This window comes from Medicago truncatula, chromosome 4 (assembly GCF_003473485.1).
Source record: "Medicago truncatula cultivar Jemalong A17 chromosome 4, MtrunA17r5.0-ANR, whole genome shotgun sequence".
Taxonomy (NCBI): Eukaryota; Viridiplantae; Streptophyta; class Magnoliopsida; order Fabales; family Fabaceae; genus Medicago; species Medicago truncatula.
Genome location: NC_053045.1, coordinates 60,711,813 through 60,736,035, shown reverse-complemented (window position 1 = coordinate 60,736,035; position 24,223 = coordinate 60,711,813). Strand labels below are relative to the sequence as shown.

Sequence of the window (24,223 nt, the reverse complement as noted above, 5' to 3'; positions counted from 1 at the left end):
ATACTATCATGAGTCCAAGCTAAATGCCACCTATGTCCTTTGTCTATATTTGATTTCATTTCTAGAAGACTAAAATTGATTCTCATTAATAGTTAGGATTTGAAGTAGTATTCGAAGTAGAATATATAATAGGGAACTTCTACGGTACATCCGTAAATTACGGTGTACCGGTACTCTCGCATACAATTTTTATAAAGTAATTATCATTTTTTATGAAGAAAATAAGTGTTTGTTGACATATATATTTTAGAAAATATAAAAAATATCATTTCATTTTTTATAAAAATCATACAAATTTTTTTTACATTTTATTGTAAAAAATAATCAAAATTCTCTATTATAAGTAATAAGAATTCAGAAAAATCAAATTTTATTGCGTTGACATTTTTGGTAAATAAGATTTAGTTATTATAATTATAGGTGATAGAAAATAATTTTGATTTTTATAATATGGTTAACAATTATACCAACAATTGATTTAAATACAAAGAGTACAACTATTTATCTAAATCTTAATGTACGTAAATATAGTTTTCAACAGAATACGGTGGTTAAAAATAGTTTTGGAAAAGACTAATATTTAACGGCAATATCTTTGAAGACTAAATTGTTATTTTTAAAAATCAAATAGGTCTATGTGTGTTTTTTTTTTCCTTAGGAACCAAACAAAATGGGTCTTTATTCAAATATATGTTGTCAAAAAACTAAACTAAGAGAAGTCAGAATGGAAAATAAACTCAACAAAGCATTCTTCTTTACAAATTAGTGTTTGCGTTATCTAAAGTTTTGTTAACTTTTTCCATGAAATTTATGAGTACCAAAATAACAATGAATCTCATTTACATACTACTTTAAAGACAAAGATAATAGAATGCATAATATGATAAACAAAATCAATAAAATATATAAACCTAGTTTTTCCACGATATAATATGATATGATTATATTATATATATAGTTTTTGTTTTCATGCAAGTGAGCATTCAGGAGGGAGGCCTTGAGGAAATCGCTTAGTATCAGTGCAATAATTGTAAATCATGTAATTCTTTTGCACCCATTGAATCCTAGCTTGTCCTGTAGAATCTAAGGATTGTTTCATCCATGAGTGATTTGAAGATGGATTCTTGGAAGAGCAAGAGGAACCTGAAGAAGTCCAAACACAAGCTTGAATGTTGAAGTTTCCATATGAAGCAGTGAATGGGGCTTGGGACCAATCAGTTTTCGCTAGACCTCCCCTTGTGGCCCAATTATCTGCATCCCAAAGACTTGAATATATACTCATTGCTTGGCTTTTAGGAAAAGGAATACCTTTTGATTCCAAATTCTTGAATTCCCTTAATGGAGTCCCATCCACAGAAAATCTGATATGAAAATAAGTAAGATATCATTTCTAGAAGAAATATTTAATTAAATTTTTAAAAAAAATCTTTTAACTTATTAGAATATACATGATGCTTTGAGGATTCCAAAGAATGGAATAAGTGTGAAAGTCCTTGGTGGGGTCGAACCACAAATAGAATTGTTGTTCTTTATTTCCTTTCCCTTGTGCATAAATGTTTGTATGAACAATATAAGGATCACCACTTAAGTTACCCAAAAATTCAAAATCTATTTCATCATGAGCATCACCAAGAGAAGATAGCTGCAACAATCATAACAAATTAATATTCAGTAAAAATATATTTCATCAATTTAATTCATCTTAAACATTTCGATTGAAGATTAAATAATAAAAACACATATTTAATGAAAGACACTTACATAATATGTTGTGACTGTGCCAGCAGAGTTACCGGGCACAAGCTTTAGTTGCATGTCAATTTTTCCAAACAAGTACTCATTTTTGGAACGAAATCCAGAGCCAGATGCTTTGTCCAAAGACAAAGTAAGAAGTTGTCCGTTGTTGAGGATTTTGCCACGACCATCACCCCATGTTATATCAAAGTATTGATTAAAATTACTAGCAGCAGAGGCTTCTACCAAAAAAGTAATGAGAAGAAGGTTAATAAGTATTATTTTATTTGTCATTTGAAACAGCTAGTGATGAATATGCCTATGGTTTGGGTTGGTGAATAGAAAGCAACTTAATTTGAAGGGAAAAGAAGTTTATTTGGTAAGGAATGGAATATTGCATGCAAAGTTGTGAAAGTATATATAGGGAGGAGACAATTATTAATGTGAAGAGCTATTGGATTTTTTGAGGTGGTGGAAGTGGTTGGAGAAAAATATTGCAAACGTGTGGAGTGAAGTATAGATATGGGTTGACTTGTCTACTCTTTGGTGAATTAAGGACTATCTTAGTGTAGGGTATGTGGGTCCATGACAGCTAATGAGGGATCATTCATCCTAGAGTTATTATCGAACAAATTATTTGGTTTAACGTACCACACAAGCTTTTTTTCTTCCCTAAAAAGTATTGGCTTCTAAACTTCAAATCAAATGGCAGCTGTATGGGTTATATCAGTCTTTTTGATAGTTTCAAGTATATAAGTGAGGTAGGTATTGCTTGCCCTATTCAAAAGTTTGTTTTCACTATTAAAAGAAAAATATTAATAAGTATCCTTAAAACATTAGTTAGTAGAACTCTTATAAATAAGTATACAAGTGATGAGTATGTTCTATCGATATCAGTGAATCAAATAAGATATGAGCTAAAACAAATTAAAAAATAGATGATTATAAAAACTTTTATATGCAATTTTTAACAAAATTGAAATTGGTCAATTGTTTAACATCGTTGCAATAATATTAGTTTTAAAGGTCAAACTCGTCATCTACTCCTTACTCAAAACACAATTTACCACCGTGGCGAGATTTAAACGGTTAAAATATATCATATAGTATATTATATAGGGGACTTCTATGGTACACTCGTAAATTACGGTGTACCGATACTCTTGTTTATAATTTTTATAAATTAACTATAATTTTTTATGAAGAAAATAGGTGTTTATTGACATATATATTTTAGAAAATATCATTTTATATGAAAAAAAACATCATTTCATTTTTTATAAAAATCATACTAATTTTTTTACATTTTATTGTAAAAAATACTCAAAATTCTCTATTATGAGTAATAAGAATTCAGAAAAATCAAATTTTATTGCGTTGACGTTTTTGGTAAATAAGATTTAGTTGTTATAATTATAGGTGATAGAAAATAATTTTTTCCTACAAAAAATAACTCATTTAACTATTAATTTAAGGATTTGGTGTACCAATACACTCAAATTGTTGGATGTACCATAGAACTTGTCTCTAAAAAAATGTATAAATTATATCTTGATAATATCTTAGTTTGAATCTAAATCTATACATTTTACATATATTTAAACATATAATTTTCATCACATAGGTGGCTGAAAAAGCTTTAAAAAAACTCGTAAAATTTTACACAAATAAGACTCTCCCCTCTTCATTTTACCAATGAAAAATTTTCTTCCCTAATGGATGGTGGGACAAATGACAAACTAAGAATAAGAATAAGACTCTCCTCTTCAATTTTTACCATATTTTATGTCTATATTATAGTTTAATTATATCATATGTGGATTCTTTTTATCAAAGAAATGTGTTTTTTCTTCCACGTTTTTTTCGACAATTGAATATATCTATTCATATGAGTTTAATTATCACATTTTGTATTATCAAGTATATTTGTTCAAATATGTTCAACTTGATCTATGTTATATATATTAAATTCTAGTTTCTAATCATTATTTTCTTACTAACTTATTGTTTGACACCATAATTGAAATCAAAACTAAACGGATTCTAGTTGAAGTAAAACTTCATAAATCATCATCTTCGTGTTTGGTAACATGTAAAATGCACTACCATTTTGGCTCAAACCTATCCCTAAGGCCATTGAATTCATCTAACGCTGCTTCACCATAATCTTTTTCTACCGAGTCTATGTCAATATCAAAATCATTTTTAAACGTTGCAAATTCATAGCCTTCACAATGGACGAATTCTTCAAAAAAGTGCCGTTACAGACTCTCTCAGCCTCTTAATAACATTGATGGTGTGACCGGTTCTACCACTATCTTAATATTTAACAATTTCTATTATTATAAAAACGGTAAATAATGTCATTTCAAAACAAATAAATAAAACTAAGAGCAACTTCTTTTGTGCAGCCTTTTGTATTTTTTTCTTTTCTTTTCTTCTAAAACCCTATAGAGAACGAAAAATGTACGTAAATGAAAAATTGATTTTTTTATTTTTTTTATTTTATGGAATTGAACATCTTTCTTCTTTCTTATGTTAAAAAACGAAAATGAATTTGGATGATTGAATGAATAATAGTGGTTGAATGGGCATGAAAGAGATAAGAGAGATGATAGTGAGATTTGTAACAGTTGTGATTGTAGAAAACACATATTACAACCGAGATTTCATAAGATCTTACAAACACGTTTAAAATAACTTCTAAAACTTCAAAATTCAATTATAACTTTAAATAAAAAAATAATTAGTTAAAACATAGAATGAAAAATAACATGTTTAGTAGAGTGTGTATTTGATGCTAACATTCCTCTACATCAAAGGATTTTAAATTTGTGTTATATATTCAATTAATAAGCAAAATTCGGGGTTCGAACTCCAGACTCCAAAAAAAAAAAAAAGGAATGAAATTTAATGGAACCACAAAACATGCACATGGCTGCAACAAAAACACTCCATTTTACAATTCTTTTTTCTTGTTATAAATTAAAAAAAAAAAATGTTATTTGATGGAAAATATGGGGTGGGTGGTTGTGCGATTCTTGATTTTCGTTTATACATCATTCACGGAAATATGCATTTCCATCAAATAACATTTCCCGTAGGCTAAATAATAGGAGAAAACTTAGGTATTACTTAGGTGCTTTTCGTATGGTTCTTAACTAAATATATAATTTTTTGATATAACAAACTTTGAGAAAATTATGGATTTGAGGTTCGAACCCCGGACACCTCACTTATTCATCTTATAAAGTGAATTCTAGCCACGAGGCTCTGACCAAACAAAAAAACTATGTTCTAAACATCATTACTTAAATAAATAATGAATCATCTTATCAAATCTCTTTCGTAAAATGATTTTATTATAACTTCAATAATACTTAAAATATCTGTTTAGAATCAATCACGTTATTGTAAATAAAGACAGATTAATGTTTATAAAAAATCTAAACATCATTTGAAAGGCGTAATGAAAAGGGCAAAAAAATATCACAAGTGAAGTAATTGAGCTCCTCGTCCTAATTTTTTTCCTTTGTTGGAGACATTTTTATCATTATCATTATTATTATGAGCACGCCATGAAACAACTTGCTTCCATACAAGATTCACATACTCTGGATGATCAACAAAAGGATTCCGATTATGCTGATAAAATTTACATATTCTTTCGTTTCTCAGTTTCTCCTCCCTCGAAGGTGGATCTACTTCATTCCATTCTAATAATGTGGAAAGCAGTCCCATCTCTCTGTTTTCTGCAATAAAGATTTAAACTTTCAACTAAAAAAAGTAATGAAAGTTGGACACTTCAATCATTTTTCAAACTCTTTAATAAACAGCCAAATAAAAAGCAAGATAAATACACTGAAAATTCATCCAACACAGGTAAGGCATCCCTTGGGATTTTAGGTCATAATCCAAACATTATTGTTAACTGAGCGAGAACTTCAACAGTCTAACCTACCAACATTTGGAGTGTCCGAAAGGCGAAGACCTGGACTTCCCCCTGGTTGTGGAAACCCATAACAGACTGCCATGTACATTAATGCCCTCGCAATATCTCCTCTAACCTGAGGTTATTTTAACTTCAAGATATAAATACAAAGTATATTCGATATAATGTTTGAATCAACAATATACTGATTGTTCAGGTAAAAAGACATCAGAGCTACTTGAAAAGAGAAGTAGTATGACACTAGAGGTTTCACCAATAATTCAGGTTCTTTTAACAACTGTTACGATTTTGCAAGGTACAAATTAACTGTGAATATCAGCTATAGAGAATGAATAAAATCTTAATGTCATGGACTTAAAGATTAAAAATGCTCAAACCCCGGTCTGACATTCCTTTAACTATAATAGCTCAGATAACATATGAAGGAATTACCAGGCCAGATATCAGTAAAATTTCAAGCATGATCAGCAATCAATTAAAAGGATTTGAAAATGACAATCAAAAACAAAAATGACTGAAAGAAATATGACCTCCTTAGGCGGTGCCCACCTCCTCTTGTCTGCTTCAGTGTCCAAAGCAGCTTCTTTGTTGGCTGGTCTGAGACATTTGGTCGAGCCAGTGATGCATTCCCCATAGTACTTGTTTCCCCTTGATGAGTTCACTAAAAGAAACTAGTAATATCAACCAAAGTTGCAATGTTGGGAAAATATTGTGCTGTCTTTCCCCTTACCATTAACGTCAGCAGGGCGAATGTTGTGTAAATCAGTCAAAGATGGAACAGTTGTCAGCCCATAAGAACGAGGCCAAAGATGCTCCCCTGTAAGATATAATTACATAAATAAGTGACTTACAATTACATAAATAAGTGACTTAGTTAGATAATTTAAAATGACATATAAATAAGAAGGAAAATTTGTGAGGGCTAACTTTGGTTTTGGATAAGAATTTAAATGGGAGAGAACCAGATTTCTTGAATACAGAGAATGTAATAGAAATTTTCTATCAAAAAACACCAGGTTCTTCTATATTTGATTCAATTCTTATCAATTGGTATCAAAGGTCTACTATTAGAGTTGGGTATTGCATCTTGAAAACGATCTCAACATTTGATGGAAGGGAGAATTATTGGTGGCTGATCAATGTAAATCAGTATCTTGAGGCAACAGGGTACCCGAAGAGGAGAAGCTATCATGGTTGAGAAGGCATTGCAAGGGAGTGCCTCAATGGTGGCCATAGTATAAAGGGAGCAACCAGACACGGTGGACCTATGAGAAGGAGGTGGTCAGGCAGATTCAGTTAGAATTTAATTCAGATATTCTAGTTTGGGATCAAGATGGGAACTTGGGATAATGGGAAGGAAGAACGAGTGATAACCATCATGGTTAAAGTTTCAATACTCAACCCAACATCACCAACAGGATGCCGAACTCAAGTTCTTCCACATAAGGAGATTTGGAAGGGACTGAAAAGGACTTTCCAAGGAAAACATGATCAAAGTGGAACAAAGTAGAATTTGAACTATCACATGAGTCTGTGTAATAAGAGAGATATAACAGTGACTTCAAAGTCTTCCATCATCGTCATGGTCATCATGTTTCAAATAATGGAACCTTGGGATTTTGTTTTCCACAGCTACAAACTGTTCAAAGTGAATGTTTAGGGGGGTATTCATGGGTAATTCACATACATAGTTTGCTGTTAAGATAGTTAGAGAAAGTGAAATGAAAGTTTACAAATAAGAAGAAAGGAAGATCGGTGAGGGATATCTTTGGTTTTGGAAAGGAATTTAGAGTGGCCAAAAAAATCTATGAAGTACCTGGAATGTACTAGACATGTTCAATCATTAATCTCCCATTTTCTTATATATTTTGATCCAGTTCCTATTAATTTCTATCACTCCCTCTCTGTGTGTTTGTACTGCTAAAGGAGACCTTAGGCAAGACAAAATAATATTTTTCTTATCCTAAATTATGTGATTAATTTATCTTATTATCACGAACATTCTTTTAAGTTCATAAACTGTTAAAGATCAATTGCTCAAAACAAGTTATAGAGTACACTAGTTCAACACAAATCTTTCTACTTTGACATGACCTAAAAAGGAACTTGATCAGATACATGTTCATTTTCTCATCAGTAGGTCGTCAAATATCGGCCATGGCAGATTGTGGCAGACGGTTTTTTTACAACCGCCATGACCAATTTGTGAAGGATGGCGGTGCCATCGAGTTTTATGCGATTTACACGGCGGATATTTGGCTTTCCACCATGGTCTACCATTCGCCATCAATGACATGCTCATCAAACATGTATTTTTTACCCTTTTGTTACAAATGTCAATTACCAACTGAGAAAGTATATGCTACAAATAAAAAGGGCAAACAAAACAGCTAAAAAACCAAGTAATCAAACAGCAACATCAAAATAATGATAAGTCCAATGAGTTGACCAGATGACTCACTATTCCATCCCTCTGGTTTTCCTGATAGCCATTTTGGAACAACTCTCAGTGAGTATATTTCAACTCTGCATATGATAAATCACCATGCGTATAAAAATCAGTTAACATTATGTGATAAAATAAAAAGCATTACTCAATGTAAAGTGCGAAGCAAATAAAGAAATTAAAAAAAAAAAAAAAAAAAAGAAAGACACAATGTTAAGTGGAATGCATACATTCCCAATGAAGCTTCTGGTTTATCAATATCAGCCGCATCAAGAACCTTAAGAGCATCCCACACCTGTTATTACACAAAAATCCTTAGCAAAGCAAATCAAAATCACGGCTACAAATATATATATATTTAAAAATATGAATGACCTCTTGGTAGGACAATGAATGATGTGGAGCAATGATGGAATTCAATTTTCTCTTGAGTTTTTCACCTTTTAATCTGAAATGCTTCAAAGGGGAATAGTAATTGGCAACATCCTCACATGAATAAGTAGAAGGAGTTGGATATTCAGAGGCAACAGCAACAAGATTAAGAGATAATAACAAGTAAAAAGAAACAAGTCTAGAAAAGAAGCATTTCCAGGAGAAATGAAAACACGTTAGCCACATTTGTTCCCTAAAAAATGAAATAATAGGTGTTAGCTTTACAATTGTGTTTGTTGGATTGAATGAAATTAGAATGAGAAAAAAAAGGCACGGACCTGTGTTGAATCGGACGATTTGGATGGCTTGCACGGATAATCCAAGCGCCCCGCCGGAAAGTTGATACTGCGTGTATGAGATTTTGATTGTGAAGTTGAATTGTTCTCGGCAAGTAATGGCGGTTTGAAAAAATTGCGGGGAGTACAGGGTCACTTATGGCTATCATCATGCTTTCAGAAAAATTGCAGCCAAAGGGAAAACACCGCTCAAAAAATACAACCAGAGATGCCAAGAAGTTGAGCCACCTCCAACACCAAAAAAATAGCACGCTAGCGGGTGTTACCACCGATCATGATAACATAAATTAAAGGACGGCCTATTAACTTTCAGCCATAAATAATAACTCAGTTTGATTTTTTCAATGAGAACATGAGAATTTGATCCCATATTCTTGAAGACTCGGTCATTACGATCCTTTCAAATCATCCACGCACAAACATTCCAAATTACTTTGAAGACATACCTGCCATTAACGAGAATTGAGTGTAATGTTCTCGCAACTAAACAATAAGACACCGTAGAAAAGCCTATCCAATTTCGCACATGTAACCAAACCAAATTGGGAATCTCACACTCTAAGAAGAGGTGATTAGCTGATTCCAAGTCACCGCAACCTTAAGCATATGCGGTGTCAATAACCTGAATAACCCTTCGACGCATCAAATTGTCTTTCATGGGAAGACGGTTTCGAACCACACAAACAGAGACACTTTTGTTGGAATGTGTCTATGCCAGACATCATCAACAAGAGTTCTATCCACCTGCTCACCGGAAGTAAGAAAACGATATGCTTCCTGAACTGAATAACCATGAACAAGGTCTAAAAGCCAACACCATGCATCATAAATACTATCCTCCAAAAACAACGTTATGTAATAATAAAGTGCACTCCCTCGCACCATCTCCTCTCAAGCTAATAGTCGACGTCTCCACACTCACCCTCTCTCTCCAACCAACGTTATGTAAATATTTTATTATTGACAATCGTTAACGTCGAAGCTCCGTCGCCGACCATCGTGTGTCTCCGCCAAAGTTGTCGGAGATCCACCGTTGACCACCGTGACATGTGCGGATCACCGTCGTGGTCAGCACCAGTCAACGCACCACCACCTATTAATATATATTTAATTTTTATAAAAAAATTGGGATTGACAAAAAAAAATGTTTTGGGCTTTATATTAAGTTGAATATTTTTTTCTTTTTCTTCAATTTATTAACAAAATAATTATGCAAAACAAATTAAAAAAACACATTTTATTTGATGGATCAGATAGATATCCATCCATTAAAATTTAGTAATTGATGAATTGAATTGATATTTTATTTAATGGATGGATTTGATGACTTTTTTTACTAAAAAAATTCTGGATTATAATGGACTATTGAATTTTTTTTTAACCATCCATTAAGATCAAAATTTATATCCATCAATTTTGCCACGTCTTATTGCGGTTGATTATAGTTCATGTATAGTTTTTTTTAAGGAAGTTCATGTATAGTTTTTTATTAACCAAATAGTTCATGTATATAGAAATTTATCATTTTGAAAAGAGAGACAATCGCTATAAGATATTCACGTATACATGTTTCTTTTTAATAAAGATATTCATTTTTGTTTAATAAATAAAGATATTCATATATGTATATAGATAGTGGCGGAGCCAGAAAAAAATGTCAGGGTGGGCCACTAAAATTAACTATTGAAAAATTGTTTAAAGTCTCGCAAATTAGACCTATAATTGAATTATTTAAATTTTTTGGGTGGGACCACTACACCAATTTGTGGAAATTTGGATCTACCGAAACCTAAAACCGACATAAAATTGTATAAAATCTCGTAAAATAAACATATAATTGAATTATTTAAATTTTTGGATGGGCGACTACACCACTTTGCAGGAATTTGGATCAACTAAAACATGAAACCGACACAAAACTCCATAAAATATTGCAAAATAGACCTATAATCGTTGATTTTTTTTATTTTTCCGGATGGGCCGTGGCCCACCCAGCCCATGAAGGGCTCCGCCACTGTATATAGAAGTTTATGATGTTTATGGACTATAAATTTTAATTTTCGTTTTTTGACTCAACTATAATTTTTTTTAATATATTAATTCAAAAATAATAATGAAATATTGAAGATCTTTTGAATGGAATGAAATATTATGGTAAAAGTCTAAAGTTTACCATACATAAAAAAGCTGTAAATATGTTTTTTGAGTCAACTATAAATTTTTGAAATAATAATGAAAAATCAAGAATGAAATAGTATAATAAAGGAGGAAATTAAATTAAATAGAGGATGGTGAAGGGTGGTGTATGAATAACGTGGACCATTTTGAAGAGATTATGAGAATGTGACAAGGGCAGCCGAAGCCGAATCAATAATATATACTAAGATTTAGGAAAATTTGAAGAATAGTCAAATCGTGATGCTTACATGGCATTTAAATTATTGGCAGCAAAACAAAAGGGTCCTTGTGGAATGTACCTACTCAAAGACGCTTGGCACCTCATTCAACCAACGTGTTATAGGTTTCGGTGCCTTTCTCTTTTTTAATTTAATTAATGCTTCATTTCTCATTATTCACATACTACACTACATGGAATTCAATTATTTAATCTTACTATATATTGCTATTGCTATAACATACTATGTGTTTGCGCCAGTTCACTACACAGATGGATTGGTGGCATAAGCTTAGGAGAACTTTGACTGTTCTCTCCACCAGAATCAAGCTTCGCAAATCTGGTAGGTCATCTATAATTTCTTTTTTTCTTGCATGTTCGGTAATATCAAACATACACTTTATTTCTTTTTTATTTTTGAATCATTGACTAATTTCAACCATTTTATTATTCCCCAGGGGCTGGTGGTGTTGCTGGATGCCGAGGGTCCGATGTGGTTGAATTCGGTGACGAATGCGGTGGAGGTGGAGGTGTTGGTGGTGGATTGATGAAACTTCGAGGTGATGTAGAAATGTGCGGTTACAGAGATGTGGAGTTGATGTGGAACATGTTAGGCTTAAACCTCAAGCCTGAGGCAGTGGAAACTCCACGAAGCACTAAGCCAAAACTTACAAGGCGTAGCTGCAAGCAAAGATTCAATTCTAAGCTTTTCTTTTGGACTAACCAATAATAAACTTGTGCCTCAAATAGTAAATTTTGAAAGTTTTGTAGTGGGCACAATGTTTATTTTGTACATGATGATATAATCATAATGAATTTTATAAACTTATGTAAATACAATTTATACAAGTAACTGTTAATTTGTCTCTCTATACATTATACAGATAATCGAAAGAAACGTCTTCTTGTTTCATGTCAACTAGGTGACGGTTGATGCTATGTATTTGGGCCAACATTTTTCTATTTCACATTTTCTTTAAGACCAAAGCTATACTAAATATTTGGCTCTAGTTCCGTCGTTTTCCTTTTTTTGCACTCTTCTCTTTCAACATTTCAATTTTGATATTTTCCTTTTATATATACTGTATATAATATAGACTATGTTTAGCACTAAAGTTCAGCTTTGGAAAATATGACGAAATTGTAGCAATGCATGAAGTATAGCTATCTTTCAATGCTAACGGTGCAAGTGGCAAGGTTTTTTTTAAGTCAAGATTATTTCTCTCACAATTGCAAAAACTAATTCTTTAAGATAGTTGAATTCGGTTAGAGGAATTGACCTCTTTAAACATATATTTTTCTTATGATTTATTTTCACCAGTTAGAAATAGAACATTTAATCAAATAAATTAACAAACACAATCATCTACAACTTGTGATATCTCATGTTAGTGTTAGGTATTATTTTATCAACCTTTCGGAGAATTATTTCTAACTTGAGACTATATAATTGAAGCTTTACCCTTTACGATTAATTTTGTGTCTTAAATTTATTGTAGAACACTTTATATTTTTCTTGAACAAGATATAGATCACTTTATGTTCAGGTGAGTTTTAAGCAGTAAAAATAATTTATAATTAATATTGGAAAACCAAAGACGAACTCAATTATTTATACTCCGAGGTTGTCCTTGTCTTGTCACCCATATGAGTAGATAAGTTATAAAGAATTATTTAAAGGATTTTGTTTGGACTAATACTTTACTTGCAAGCATTGCGGATCCAGCAATAACTAATCGGTTTCATTTGTCCCTCTGTACCGAAATAAATATAAAGTTTCTTGTCAATTACTACCGATAGAGAGACGATAAGGATCATGGTAATATTGATATTGATTTGGATTTGATTCAATTCGTGACGTGGTTTCATCTGCATTCAACAAATGGACAAGTGTTTTGCATGAATCACTTGTTACCATAAATTGAAGAAGTCTTGCTAATAATGTGCCGAAAGTTTTATTACCTATGTACGTGGAAATGAATTGGAATCGCAGTGTCACCGTGAAAATCAAAACTAAAAAGCTGTAGCTTCTCCCTCACCACCAGTCTCATCACAAGGATGTTACATATATGAAGTTCTCACTGCCAATACCCATTTGTTCATATTTTTATTCATTGATATAGAATAATATAGAAAAATGACACGTTTATAACTTTTGATATAATTTTGTATACATAAAAACTTTTTTTGGTACAGAAAATATAAATTTTCTATATAGCTTTTTTGCTGACAATTTATTATACTTTTTTTATTACAAGCTGACAATTGATCAATTCTATCTTGAATGCATGTGGTAAATTAGAAGGAGAAATATGAGTCTTATAAACTAGCATTGCAGGTGATTGTATGACTTAACTTTATGCGGATAATTCAACTCAAAATGACTAGTTTATTAGGTGAGAGAGTATCACAATTTAAATATCATATTATACTTTCTTATCTATGTAATGTAAGACTCGTAATATGAGATTATTTTTATTCAAAGTTTGAAAGGGGGTAAAAGAAACGTAAACACAAAATAGCAAAGGATAAAAATGTGTTAGAGAACATAATGAATTCTTTCCTTTCCTCAAAAAAAAAAAAATAATGAATTCTTTCCTAAAAAAAACATAATGAATTCTAAACTATCTCAACCACCATTTGAAATGTTTTTTTTAGTACAGCTCATTTACCAAATATCACTACTTTGATGGAAAAAACTTCTAAACTAGCTAAAAAAGTTATTCAGACTTATTTATTCTTTTGCCAAATAGTTATAGAACCTTATTCTAATCTCTATTTTTCAATGTAATTGATTTCTTTTAATAAAAGTATTCATATTGGGTCTTTTTTTTTTTAAGAGACTATAAGGGAATATATTACCAAAATAAAATGTCTTCCCTAATACAAGATGTACAAGGGAGTAGACAACAAAGTCGAAACAATATTTATAAAGGGAACCAGTACAAGATTAAAACAGGAAAAGAAATAACCACTAGCCTATGCCTAGAATGGCAAACGCACTAAGCCACCAACCATGATAATTGAAGGGAAGAGATACAAACTTCACCTTCAACCACGTAAAAGCAAGGGACTTAATCTTATCTATCACCTGAAGAACCGAGCAAACTTTATCATTGAAAAGCCTGTTATTTCTTTCCTTCCAGATTTCCCACACCGTAGCAAACCAAATGACCTGTAGAATTGAACATCGCACCTTGAAAATACCACCACTGAAACTGAATTGATTAAAATGGTTCGACACATAATACGGGACCGCCGCTGAGCTGCCCATCCACCTATAAATATGATGTCAAACAGACCCAAAAGAATTACGATGTAAAAATAAATGATTTAATGATTCTGTCGACCCACATCCTGCCACGCACACCGTGGAAGGAAGATCAATAACACCGCGCCGATGGAGATTGTCCTTAGCTGGCAGCCGATTAGTCATATTGGGTCTAACTCGCGAGGAGACATAGACTAACTGAAATAGATAATGTTCATTGTTGTGATCAGATATCACAAATATAATAGTATTAAGGAAAATGTTATATGGTGTGACAAACTCACGCACGAAATTTGACGAATACGTTAATAAAAAAGTCCTTCAATGCTTTACTTAATTTTAGAAGAAAAAAAATTCAATTTTCACGGTTTTTGCACTCTCTTTTCTTATGAGAAATTGCTCAAATTACCACTTTTATTTTTAGCAATCAAATTACCACATTAACATTTTTTATTTTTTTTTTATAAAAAAAAAAAGATATTATATGAGTGTTTTAGTTTATGCAATCAAAATTTTCGTGATGATAAGAAAAATAATATATGTAAGGTCCAAATTCGAATCCGACCACCACTAAAAAGAGTTTATGCAATCAAATTGCTCAAATTTTGAAGTTTTAAATATATTTTTTTATAGGAAAATTTTGAGTGGTTATGAGTGTTTTATATGGATGTTTCCGGTGTGTTTATATCAGGCTAACACCAAGACATTTTTTTGTTCTGTTCACAGCACCAAGATATTATATGTTTTGTTTGTAAAAAAAAATATATTATATGTTTTTTTTGTGTGGTGATATTATATGTGAAAATATAAAGGAATAAAATTACTTGACCAAAAAATAAAGGAATAAAATTAATCTTCTACATTTTCATTTACTTCTTTATCAGCATACTGAACTAGACTAATTCTTATGTGGATACAAAGAATTGGAGAATATACATCATAAATTTATTTAAAAATATTTATTTTTGTGTATAAATATTGATCGAACTATATATCCTCACATACCAAAATAACAGAAGATTTCCTGTCAAAAAAAGATAATAGAGGATATATTATTATTTATAGAGCTGATAACTAAATAAACATGAACAGACACCCAGCGCCCTCTTGGTAAGGTATGACCTTCATGGACCTCCTACCGGTGCAAGATTTGAATTTTTTTTTATAAAAGGAATGTTATCCATTAGATGTAAGTTTGAATATTTTCAATGGTTGAGATTAATAGGCTAAGTGACCCACTATGCTTGTATTTTTTTAACATATAATATTGATTTAATAAATGCATTTGATTTTGGATTCAATTTTCGGGTGTTTTTGTCATTGTTGAAAAATTGAAAAAAATTTCCAGCAACATAATACATTCCATCTCTATTCTCTTCTAGTCAAAATTCCAGCAAGCAATGTTCTTGACAATTTGATGAAATAGTTAAGAATATACTTCCTCCGTCCCTTATTATAGGACTCTTTTAGAAAAAACACGGATTTTAAGAAAGTTGATTATTTTATTAAATTTGTTGACAAATGAAATTTTTTTCCATGTTTGCCCTTCTAATAATTGAAATCACAATTCACTATTTTCCTATATTAATTACCCACTACTACTTGAATGTAAACTTGGAAAGGCCATTGCACAAAAAAAATTGGAACGTGAATAACCACTACTACTTGAATAACCATTCCATTTTTTTTTGTCCACAAAAATTTGGAATCATTCTTTTTTTCCCAAAATTTTAAATTTGAAGCTCCAAGCTTAAAATTTTTACGAATTATTTTTAAATTTCTGGCGCTTTTTTTTAAGAACAAGGAGCATGAAACAACAATATATAAATATATAGAGAACTAAACATATTCTTCATGAAAAATTATAGGTCTTTGACGGACATTGTAAGTAAAAAAAAAATGAATCAAAGAGGTGCATGAATTGGGAGTTACCACTGTTTGGGACATGAATATCATAATTATAAAGGCAGCCTTCAATGCATGAATTGGGAGTTCCCACGTAAACTTATTGCTCTCTTTTTTTTATCAAAGGAAAAAAGAATTTATTGCTTTTCAAAAAATATGTAGAGTAAATAGGGGTAATTTTGTAAAGAAAAAATTAATGCACTTGAAAATATCAAAAGGGTCTTATAAAAGGGGACAATTTTTTTCTAAAAGGGTCCTATAATAAGGGACGGAGGGAGTAGTTTTTTCAAGGAAGAAAAATATATTAATTGAAAATATATTATTAAATACAATTTATAATGAAAAATTACACATACATGTACTTTTATGTCATTTTATATTTATCATTCATTTCAAAAGCTAATTTTACCAAACAATTTAATTACAAACAGCCAGCTTTTCAGCTATAAGCTTTCAGCCAGCTATCAATCAACATCTATAAACTAGCTTATAGCTAATTTTTATCAAACGAAGTCTATATACAGTCATTTTTTGAAGCTAAAATCTAAATTTAACGAAAACAATTAATGTGTTAATTCTGAGTGGTTTGATTGGTTGTGTGTGCAAAATTGTTTATGATGTTTATTATAGACCAAACATATCTTTTAATGAATGAATATAAAATGTAGATTCTAGTTTATAATAGTAACTAGAGATTGTACTCCATCTGATGACATTTACATGAAATAAAGGCTTAAATGCTCTTTTGGTCCCTTAACTATTTAATTGATATCGTTTTGGTCCCTTCTCTTAGGGTTTTAAAAAAAAGTTAACTCCTGTACACATGTCACCTTGTCATTGGCTCTAAGTTTTTTTTTTTACAAAAAAAAATTATTATTTTAAAAAAAAAAATCCCAATGTCAATGACAAAATGACACATGTCTCAGAGTTAACACGTGTCATTGGTTTTGGGAATTTTTTACAAAAAATATATATATATATATTAAAAAAAATTAAATTTTTTGATAAAACAAAAAAAAAAATTGTTAAAAAAAATATCTCAGAGCCAATGACAAGGTGACACGTGTCCACACTTAACTTTTTTATTAAAACTAACGGAAACCTAACACAAGGACCAAAACGAGACTAAAAAAAAAACTTAAAATCCTTAAACAATCTTTTTTTTAGTTAAGGGACCAAAGCGATATCAATTAAATAGTTAAGAGACCAAAAAAGTATTTAATCCTTTATTTGAGGTAAATGTCATCGGATGGAGTACAATCTGCAGTTAATTATAAAAAAGGTAAAACACAGTCCTGGACCTACAGCTGCATGTAAAGTAACAAAGAAATCATCTCCCAACGGTGCCCCCCCTCTTTGCCTTTGTTACTGCTGCATAAGTTACCTGAGATTAGAATGGTCCCTAACGTTGCAAAGATAATCAATACTATAAGACAAGAACTGCATTAATAAGGTGTCCAAATAAGAAAGAGAAACGAGTTGGACCATCAACTCTAGATTAGATTTCAATCTATGACGACCTCTCAAACAAAACTAGCATATTGCTAAGTCATGCACCGTTGCATCAACAACAACGGTCAATTTTCAGCTGTTGTTTATCAAAGTTATGGCGTGTTTGGAATGGAAACATGCCACTGTGAGTTTGTGATTGATATATTTATTATTTGGTAACTGTATTCTTCTCTGTAAACTATATTTTGAGAAACCAAAGAATTTTATTAACAACACAATTCAAAGCACAGAGTGTGCCTTAAAGACATAATTACAACCACTAACGTATGAGAACGATAAAAGCCAGATTATCAAAAACAATCTAGGAAGAACGCATGTAAGAGCTCAAAGCTAGTAGCAAATCAACCGCTACTATCTAGCATCAACAACTCCTAAACATTCAAGCGGATGAATACACCACCAATGTAAATAATAACCAAATTATCCTGATTCATCAACAGTACTTAATTTTTCTTCTATGCAAACTGAATTTCAGATATCGAAGTAATTAAGGATTGATGTTTCTGCAGTAGAAATTTCGGTTTACTTTTCATTCAGCCAACATTTTTAATCTTTTCCAGGTGGGGGCCTAGAAAAACTTTGTTTTATATAATAAATTAATAATAATGAAAGAAAATTGAACACCACCTCTGAAGCTCGGATACGAGATACGATACGGATACGATACTGCACCGATACGGAAAAATTTCAAAAATCAAGATACGATACGGCTGGGATACGTTAATAAAAAAAAGGCTTAATGATGTGTTTCGTCCTTGCAATTAGGCGTCATTTAAAAATTAGTCCATGTAATCACTAATCCTAGCAATTTACCATTGCATTGTTTAATCATTTAAAATTCCGTCCTTTGATCAATTTAATCACTGCCACGTCATCAAATTAGCAATATGGCATGAGAATGGACAAAAATACCCTCGTCTTTATTATGAGAAGAAGATGAAGACAGGGGTAAAAATGTCATTTCATGAATGGATGACGAGGGTATTTTTGTCCATTCTCATGCCATTTTGCTAATTTGATGACGTGGCAGTGATTAAGTTGGTCAAAGGACGAAATTTTAAATGATTAAACAATGTAAGAGTAAATTGCCAGGATTAGCGATTACAGGTACTAATTTTTAAATGACGCCTAATTGCAAAGACGAAACACATCATTAAGCCTAAAAAAAATTATATAATTAAATGTAAAATATAATTATAACCATTTTTTTAATATGCAAATATATTAACAAACACAAGAAACCAGACTCGTAGCACATTAACATAAATATAAATAATATTGACGATTAAGAGAGTGGTCATTAGTCAATTACATACGCAGTATATACCAAAAAGAGCACCATCAGTGCTATACATCAATGCTACACTATATCCAAAAGGAACTTGTTAGTGCTATACTATATCGATCCAAAAAGCACTATATCCAAAAAAGAACACATCAGTACTAAGAGTTAACACTAACAAGTAACTAACGTTTACATCTACTCTCCTCCATTCCCATCATCAAGATACAAATCAGCTTCCAAATATGGTTCATCCAAAGACAACTCTGCTAACTCAATTCTAACACCATCAAGAGGTTCATGCGCATCTCCACTAATGTCCCACATTCTTGATTTTCCTTTCTTATATCCATCTTCTTTCCTTGACAAGAGTCGAAGATTAGTATGCACATAAACCAAATCTTCTATCCTTTTTGGATCCATTTTGTTTCTTTTCAAAGAATGGATAAAAGAGAAAGTACCCCAATTTCTCTCACAACAGGAGGAAGAACAAGGTTGCACAAGAAGCTTTAAAGCAAGCTTTTGGATAGTTCGACAGTGGCCAAAGTGGACGGCGACCACTTTGGAAGAAAAAGTTGAAACCCTAATTTCTTAGAAAGGGAAAGATGCAATTGTTTGTGTGGTGTGGGTCGTACTGGCACCAAAGAAAGATAAAAGAAATATATATATATTATAGTAATATAATATTTTTATTCTTATTTTTGAAAGAAAAAAAAACAGAAATAAAAATAATATAAAAAACACAAGTATCCGTGCGTATTGGGACGTATCGGAAAGTATCGGATAATTATTTTTTTAAAAATAAAATTTAATATTTGGATACTCTCCAGGCAGGTATCGGTGCATGATGCACAGGGGATACGGAACGTCATCCATTTTAAAGTATCGGGGCTTCAGAGAATACCACTCTTCCTGCCTTGGAGGATAACATATGCGGGATGCGCATGAAGATCGGCGCCAAATGACATTTGAGATTCATATTCACTGCACTCAGACAATTCGAGCCGTTGAATATAGAGTCATAAATTAAAAACTCAATCTCAACCATTTGATCTTCATCAACAGTCGAGGGCCACAGTGACTGCTCCACATCAAATCTAGTTCTTTCACTGTGCCACATAAAAACACTTTGGTTGTGCACCTTGACCCACTTGAAAGTTGAAATATATCAGGGTTCCCTAGTTCACATGGCAACTATGTCACAAACAATAGTACATAACCATATGTCTGAGTTAGATTATATTGTTTATATCGCTATCTTTTCTTGTCTTTTCTTTTGCCAGTACATGGCGTCCCCCACAATGGTTTTCAACATAAAATTTAGTGTGTTTGGATTTAGAAAAAATTACAAAAGCAGGGATGATGAATTCACTATGGATCCAAAGATAGGCTTAATCATTAAAATATCAATTTGCAAGTACATCATTCATCCAGGCATACAACCAACAGATATATCACATGAAGAGCAAAAACTAAGAAGTATACAATTGATAAGTAGAGACCTACCATGTAGCAGGCATAATGGTTCTCATTTTCAATCAAGTTGTTGATATAACACTAATATTCTAGCTTAATATCTATGTTTAAGGCTACAGTTATCCAACAATGCACGATTGGTATGGTTACAAGAATGTAGTTAGGTTAATTTGATGCTTGCTTCCCTAAAGGCTAAAACTGTTGGAAATGCAATGCCATTAACCTGTTACTGTCCTGTTCAGCAAAAAAAAAATGAACTTCCGAAGTGATGAGCTTGTGAAGATCAAAGCCTATTTATCAGATTGAAACTTTAACCTATCAGTTATTAATAATGCAAGAGTCAAGAGGAAGTTAAAACTTGGGTATGGAATTTGCACGCAGGAACTGCTTAAGAATGTCCTTGTCTTCGTCAATTTGTTTTTTCTCCATAGCATCCTTTGGTTTCACTTTTCTTTTCTCTTCCAGAATCCACTTGAAAACTTCACGTTGTTGTTCGTCAGGAATTGGAGCCCGCACTTCCATAGGCATTGTGGCAGGAACCAAGAAATCTTCGTAATTTAGGTCCACTGAACTTGTGCTGGGTTCAGGAGGAACTTCGACAGCAGCTTTGCTCTTATGCAATCTGTGTGCTGTTCTTTTTTTCTGAATCTCCATTGAATCTCTCCGTTTTGCACTTGCAAACAGAAAAGCTGTGAATTATCAAATACGTATCATGGAGCAACAAAGGCAAATTAGAGAAATAAAACCTCTCATTCTATGTTTTTAATCCTCCCTTTTATAGCACTATTATACAGGCTTGGCTCAATCAAAATTTGTTAATATTTGAAAAGAGATAGATGTTAACTTTTCAGACAAACTCACATAACAAGCTCATACAAAAAATTTACCAAGAGAGGAACCATTCCCATACATCAGTATATTGTAGGTGTTCTCTCTGCAACAAAATCAAATGTATGTCATACACTATAGTTTCCATTTCCACTTTTTTTCTTAACATCAAAAAGCCTAGAAGGGTTAAGAAGTTGAGGCCTTTTATGCATAAATGTTTTGTAATATATAATATCTCAGTAAGTAGGACTGGCTACATGGGTCAAATGACGTCATTATATTTTATTAAATATAACATCTCTATGCAACATCATATGATATCAACAAAATATAACCGCAAGTACTATCGGTCAAACTGATCATTTTCATATCATCCCTTTTTAGACTGATAAAAAAATTACAAAATCTTGACACGGCATCAACTCTTTTAAGGGACAAAATCATCAGTAATTGGTAGAGGCAGTTATAACTTGATACAGCAGTAGAAATAAATTACACGGCCAGTGACTTCACATTGTGAAATCGTTGAACATAGATACCCCACCAAACTGCAAAGTATGGTGTTATTAATAAAAAAGACTCCAATCACTAAACTACCATGTTCTTATAATTTTATCAATCATCAATGTAAATGTAAAAAAACACATCTTTCAACTGGCTGAACAACTGGGGCTTTTTTACCTTTAAGTTTCCTTTTAAAATACAAAATGTACAAGTTGGACAAAATTTCAATTAGGCAAGTCCAAAAAATACAAATTCTCCAATCACAGCATGCAGTTACATATTGATTAAACATTCATTTCCTGAGAAAAGTACCACTTAAGTTGAAAGGAAAGTTCTATTGGACAACAGTCAGACCGGTGTTGTTGTATGGTACGGAGTGTTGTTCGGTTAAGAGTCAACATGAGAATCAAGTAAGTGTAGCAGAGATCAGGATGTTGTGTTGGATGAGGGGTAAGACTAGACAGGATAGGATTAGGAATGACACCATTAGAGAGAGAGTGGGGGTAGCACCTATAGTAGAAAAGTTGGTAGAAAATAGGCTTAGATGGTTTGGGCATGTAGAGAGAAGACCCGTAGATGCCGTGGTAAGAAGAGTAGATCAAATGGAGGAGAGTCAAGTTAAAAGAGGTAGAGGAAGACCTACGAAAACTATTAAAGAAACCATTAGAAAGGATTTAGAGGTCAATGAGTTGGATCCAAATTTGGTGTATGATAGAACACTATGGCGTCATTTGATCCATGTAGCCGACCCCACTTAGTGGGATAAGGCTTGGTTGTTGTTGTTGTATTCATTTCCTGAGAAAAGGGACTCAAAAGCAATGCCCATTTTGCAATAAAAATCATTGAGCAGCTCTAATTATTTCCCTTAGATGCTCCTTCCAATGTCCCCAAAAACTCGAACAAAGACAAAGTGATCTATAATTCAACTGCATCACCTTTGAATTCAAAAATTTCCTTTCTTGAATGCCACCAAATGATGTGACAGAAACACTCTTGCTATTACACTCAAATCGATCATAACATAGTCATATTTACTAAAAACAATCGGAACAGTTTTTTTCGTTTTCCCGGCACAACCATCAATCAATTATAAGAAATAAGTACAAAGAAATATTTCATGATCTCTGAATGAACAATGCAATCAAAGAAATGAATATTATTTGAAATTTTAAATGGTTTCTTGCAAGTAAAAGAATCCTGCTAGCTTAATAAGGTATAACATTTAAAGAATCATGCGCAGGTGCCACACGGGCACCTTCATAAAAGAAAAAGCTATAAAAATGTGTTAGGCAATATATCGAACACGTGATATGCAAAATGCGTGACAAAGAAACAACACATTGGGGCCTACAATTACAGTAATTGAAAATGACCCATTAATCATAAGTTCACGAGAAATAAGAATGGAGATGGAAATTGAGAAAAATGTAACTGACCTCCAAGTGCAAGATTGGAAAGTAAGAGAAAGCGCCAAACGAATTTGAAGCGCTTCATGGGTAACCCAGTTGGAGGTACAGGTTGTGGTGGAGGAGTCTCATTCATTGAAATGACGATAACGATGATGATGATGATCACTGGGAATTTCGCTATCAAGCAATCGTGAAAATCCTTGAAATACAATAAAAATGGCGTGAGTGTGGTCTGAATGCGAATGTATCCCTTTCTATGTTTTTTCGAGCTTGCTTTGTATTTTCATCGCATAATAGAAAATGATGTGCATAGATCTTATAATTTTTTTTTTTTTGAAAGAAGATCTTATAATAGTTATAATAATGATTTCATTTGCAAAAATAATTATAATTTATCTTAAAATCATTATCAGCTTCCCGTTAACTTAGTTCTGTTGATAGGACATTACATAATATATACATGGGTAAAGATTCAAACTCACACTCTCATTTATTCATACATAAAAATATGGGCTCTAGCCACTAGACTACTTGATGAAGTTACTATTATATTTTAGGTCAAAAATCATTTTAGTCATTTTAGTTTGACATAACTCCCAATTTAGTACTTTAAATTTCAAAAGTTTCAATTAGGTCATTTTAGTTTGATAGAATTCTCAAGTCAGTCCTTTAAGTTTCAAAAGTTTCAAATAGATCCTTTAGTTGATAAACTATTTCACCGTTACCCCTGATGTCCATATCCGTTTAACCGATGTTGATGTAGCCATTAAGTTGACTTGGA

The 24,223-nt window shown here is 32.0% G+C and overlaps 4 protein-coding genes across 12 annotated transcripts; 1 reads left to right on the top strand and 3 right to left on the bottom strand.

Moving 5' to 3' along the window:
- Window positions 1–931: 931 nt before the first annotated feature.
- Window positions 932–2,183, bottom strand: LOC11445531 (probable xyloglucan endotransglucosylase/hydrolase protein 23). Its single transcript, XM_003609960.4, has 3 exons — window positions 1,762–2,183; window positions 1,449–1,642; window positions 932–1,361 (listed from the first exon to the last, which is right to left on the bottom strand). The coding sequence occupies exons 1-3, from the start codon at window positions 2,026–2,028 to the stop codon at window positions 968–970; spliced, it is 855 nt and encodes a 284-aa protein (XP_003610008.1). The 5' UTR covers window positions 2,029–2,183; the 3' UTR covers window positions 932–967.
- Window positions 2,184–5,121: 2,938 nt separating this feature from the next.
- On the bottom strand, window positions 5,122–9,861 carry LOC11446737 (extracellular ribonuclease). Of its 6 annotated transcripts, none has more exons than XM_024782940.2 (8): window positions 8,843–9,849; window positions 8,508–8,580; window positions 8,363–8,427; window positions 8,148–8,212; window positions 6,417–6,503; window positions 6,217–6,347; window positions 5,696–5,801; window positions 5,122–5,486 (listed from the first exon to the last, which is right to left on the bottom strand). In XM_024782940.2, exons 1-8 carry the CDS (start codon window positions 9,010–9,012, stop codon window positions 5,224–5,226), a joined length of 960 nt encoding a protein of 319 aa, XP_024638708.1. In that variant the 5' UTR covers window positions 9,013–9,849; the 3' UTR covers window positions 5,122–5,223. The 6 variants fall into 6 exon arrangements, with proteins under 6 accessions (XP_024638708.1, XP_003610007.2, XP_024638709.1 ...); XM_003609959.4 differs by having other exon boundaries at window positions 8,508–8,757; window positions 8,843–9,813; XM_024782941.2 differs by having other exon boundaries at window positions 5,298–5,486; window positions 5,692–5,801; window positions 8,508–8,757; window positions 8,843–9,851.
- A 1,430-nt stretch (window positions 9,862–11,291) lies between these two features.
- LOC25494246 (uncharacterized) lies at window positions 11,292–12,194 on the top strand. Its single transcript, XM_013603046.3, has 2 exons — window positions 11,292–11,598; window positions 11,714–12,194. Exons 1-2 carry the CDS (start codon window positions 11,502–11,504, stop codon window positions 11,983–11,985), a joined length of 369 nt encoding a protein of 122 aa, XP_013458500.2. The 5' UTR covers window positions 11,292–11,501; the 3' UTR covers window positions 11,986–12,194.
- An 8,403-nt stretch (window positions 12,195–20,597) lies between these two features.
- LOC25494245 (uncharacterized) lies at window positions 20,598–23,752 on the bottom strand. 4 transcript variants are annotated; one of them, XM_024780995.2, is made up of 3 exons: window positions 23,470–23,752; window positions 21,589–21,635; window positions 20,598–21,390 (listed from the first exon to the last, which is right to left on the bottom strand). In XM_024780995.2, exons 2-3 carry the CDS (start codon window positions 21,611–21,613, stop codon window positions 21,053–21,055), a joined length of 363 nt encoding a protein of 120 aa, XP_024636763.1. In that variant the 5' UTR covers window positions 21,614–21,635; window positions 23,470–23,752; the 3' UTR covers window positions 20,598–21,052. The 4 variants fall into 4 exon arrangements, with proteins under 4 accessions (XP_024636763.1, XP_013458499.1, XP_024636762.1 ...); XM_013603045.3 differs by lacking the exon at window positions 21,589–21,635; XM_024780994.2 differs by lacking the exon at window positions 23,470–23,752 and having other exon boundaries at window positions 21,589–22,625.
- Window positions 23,753–24,223: the final 471 nt, after the last annotated feature.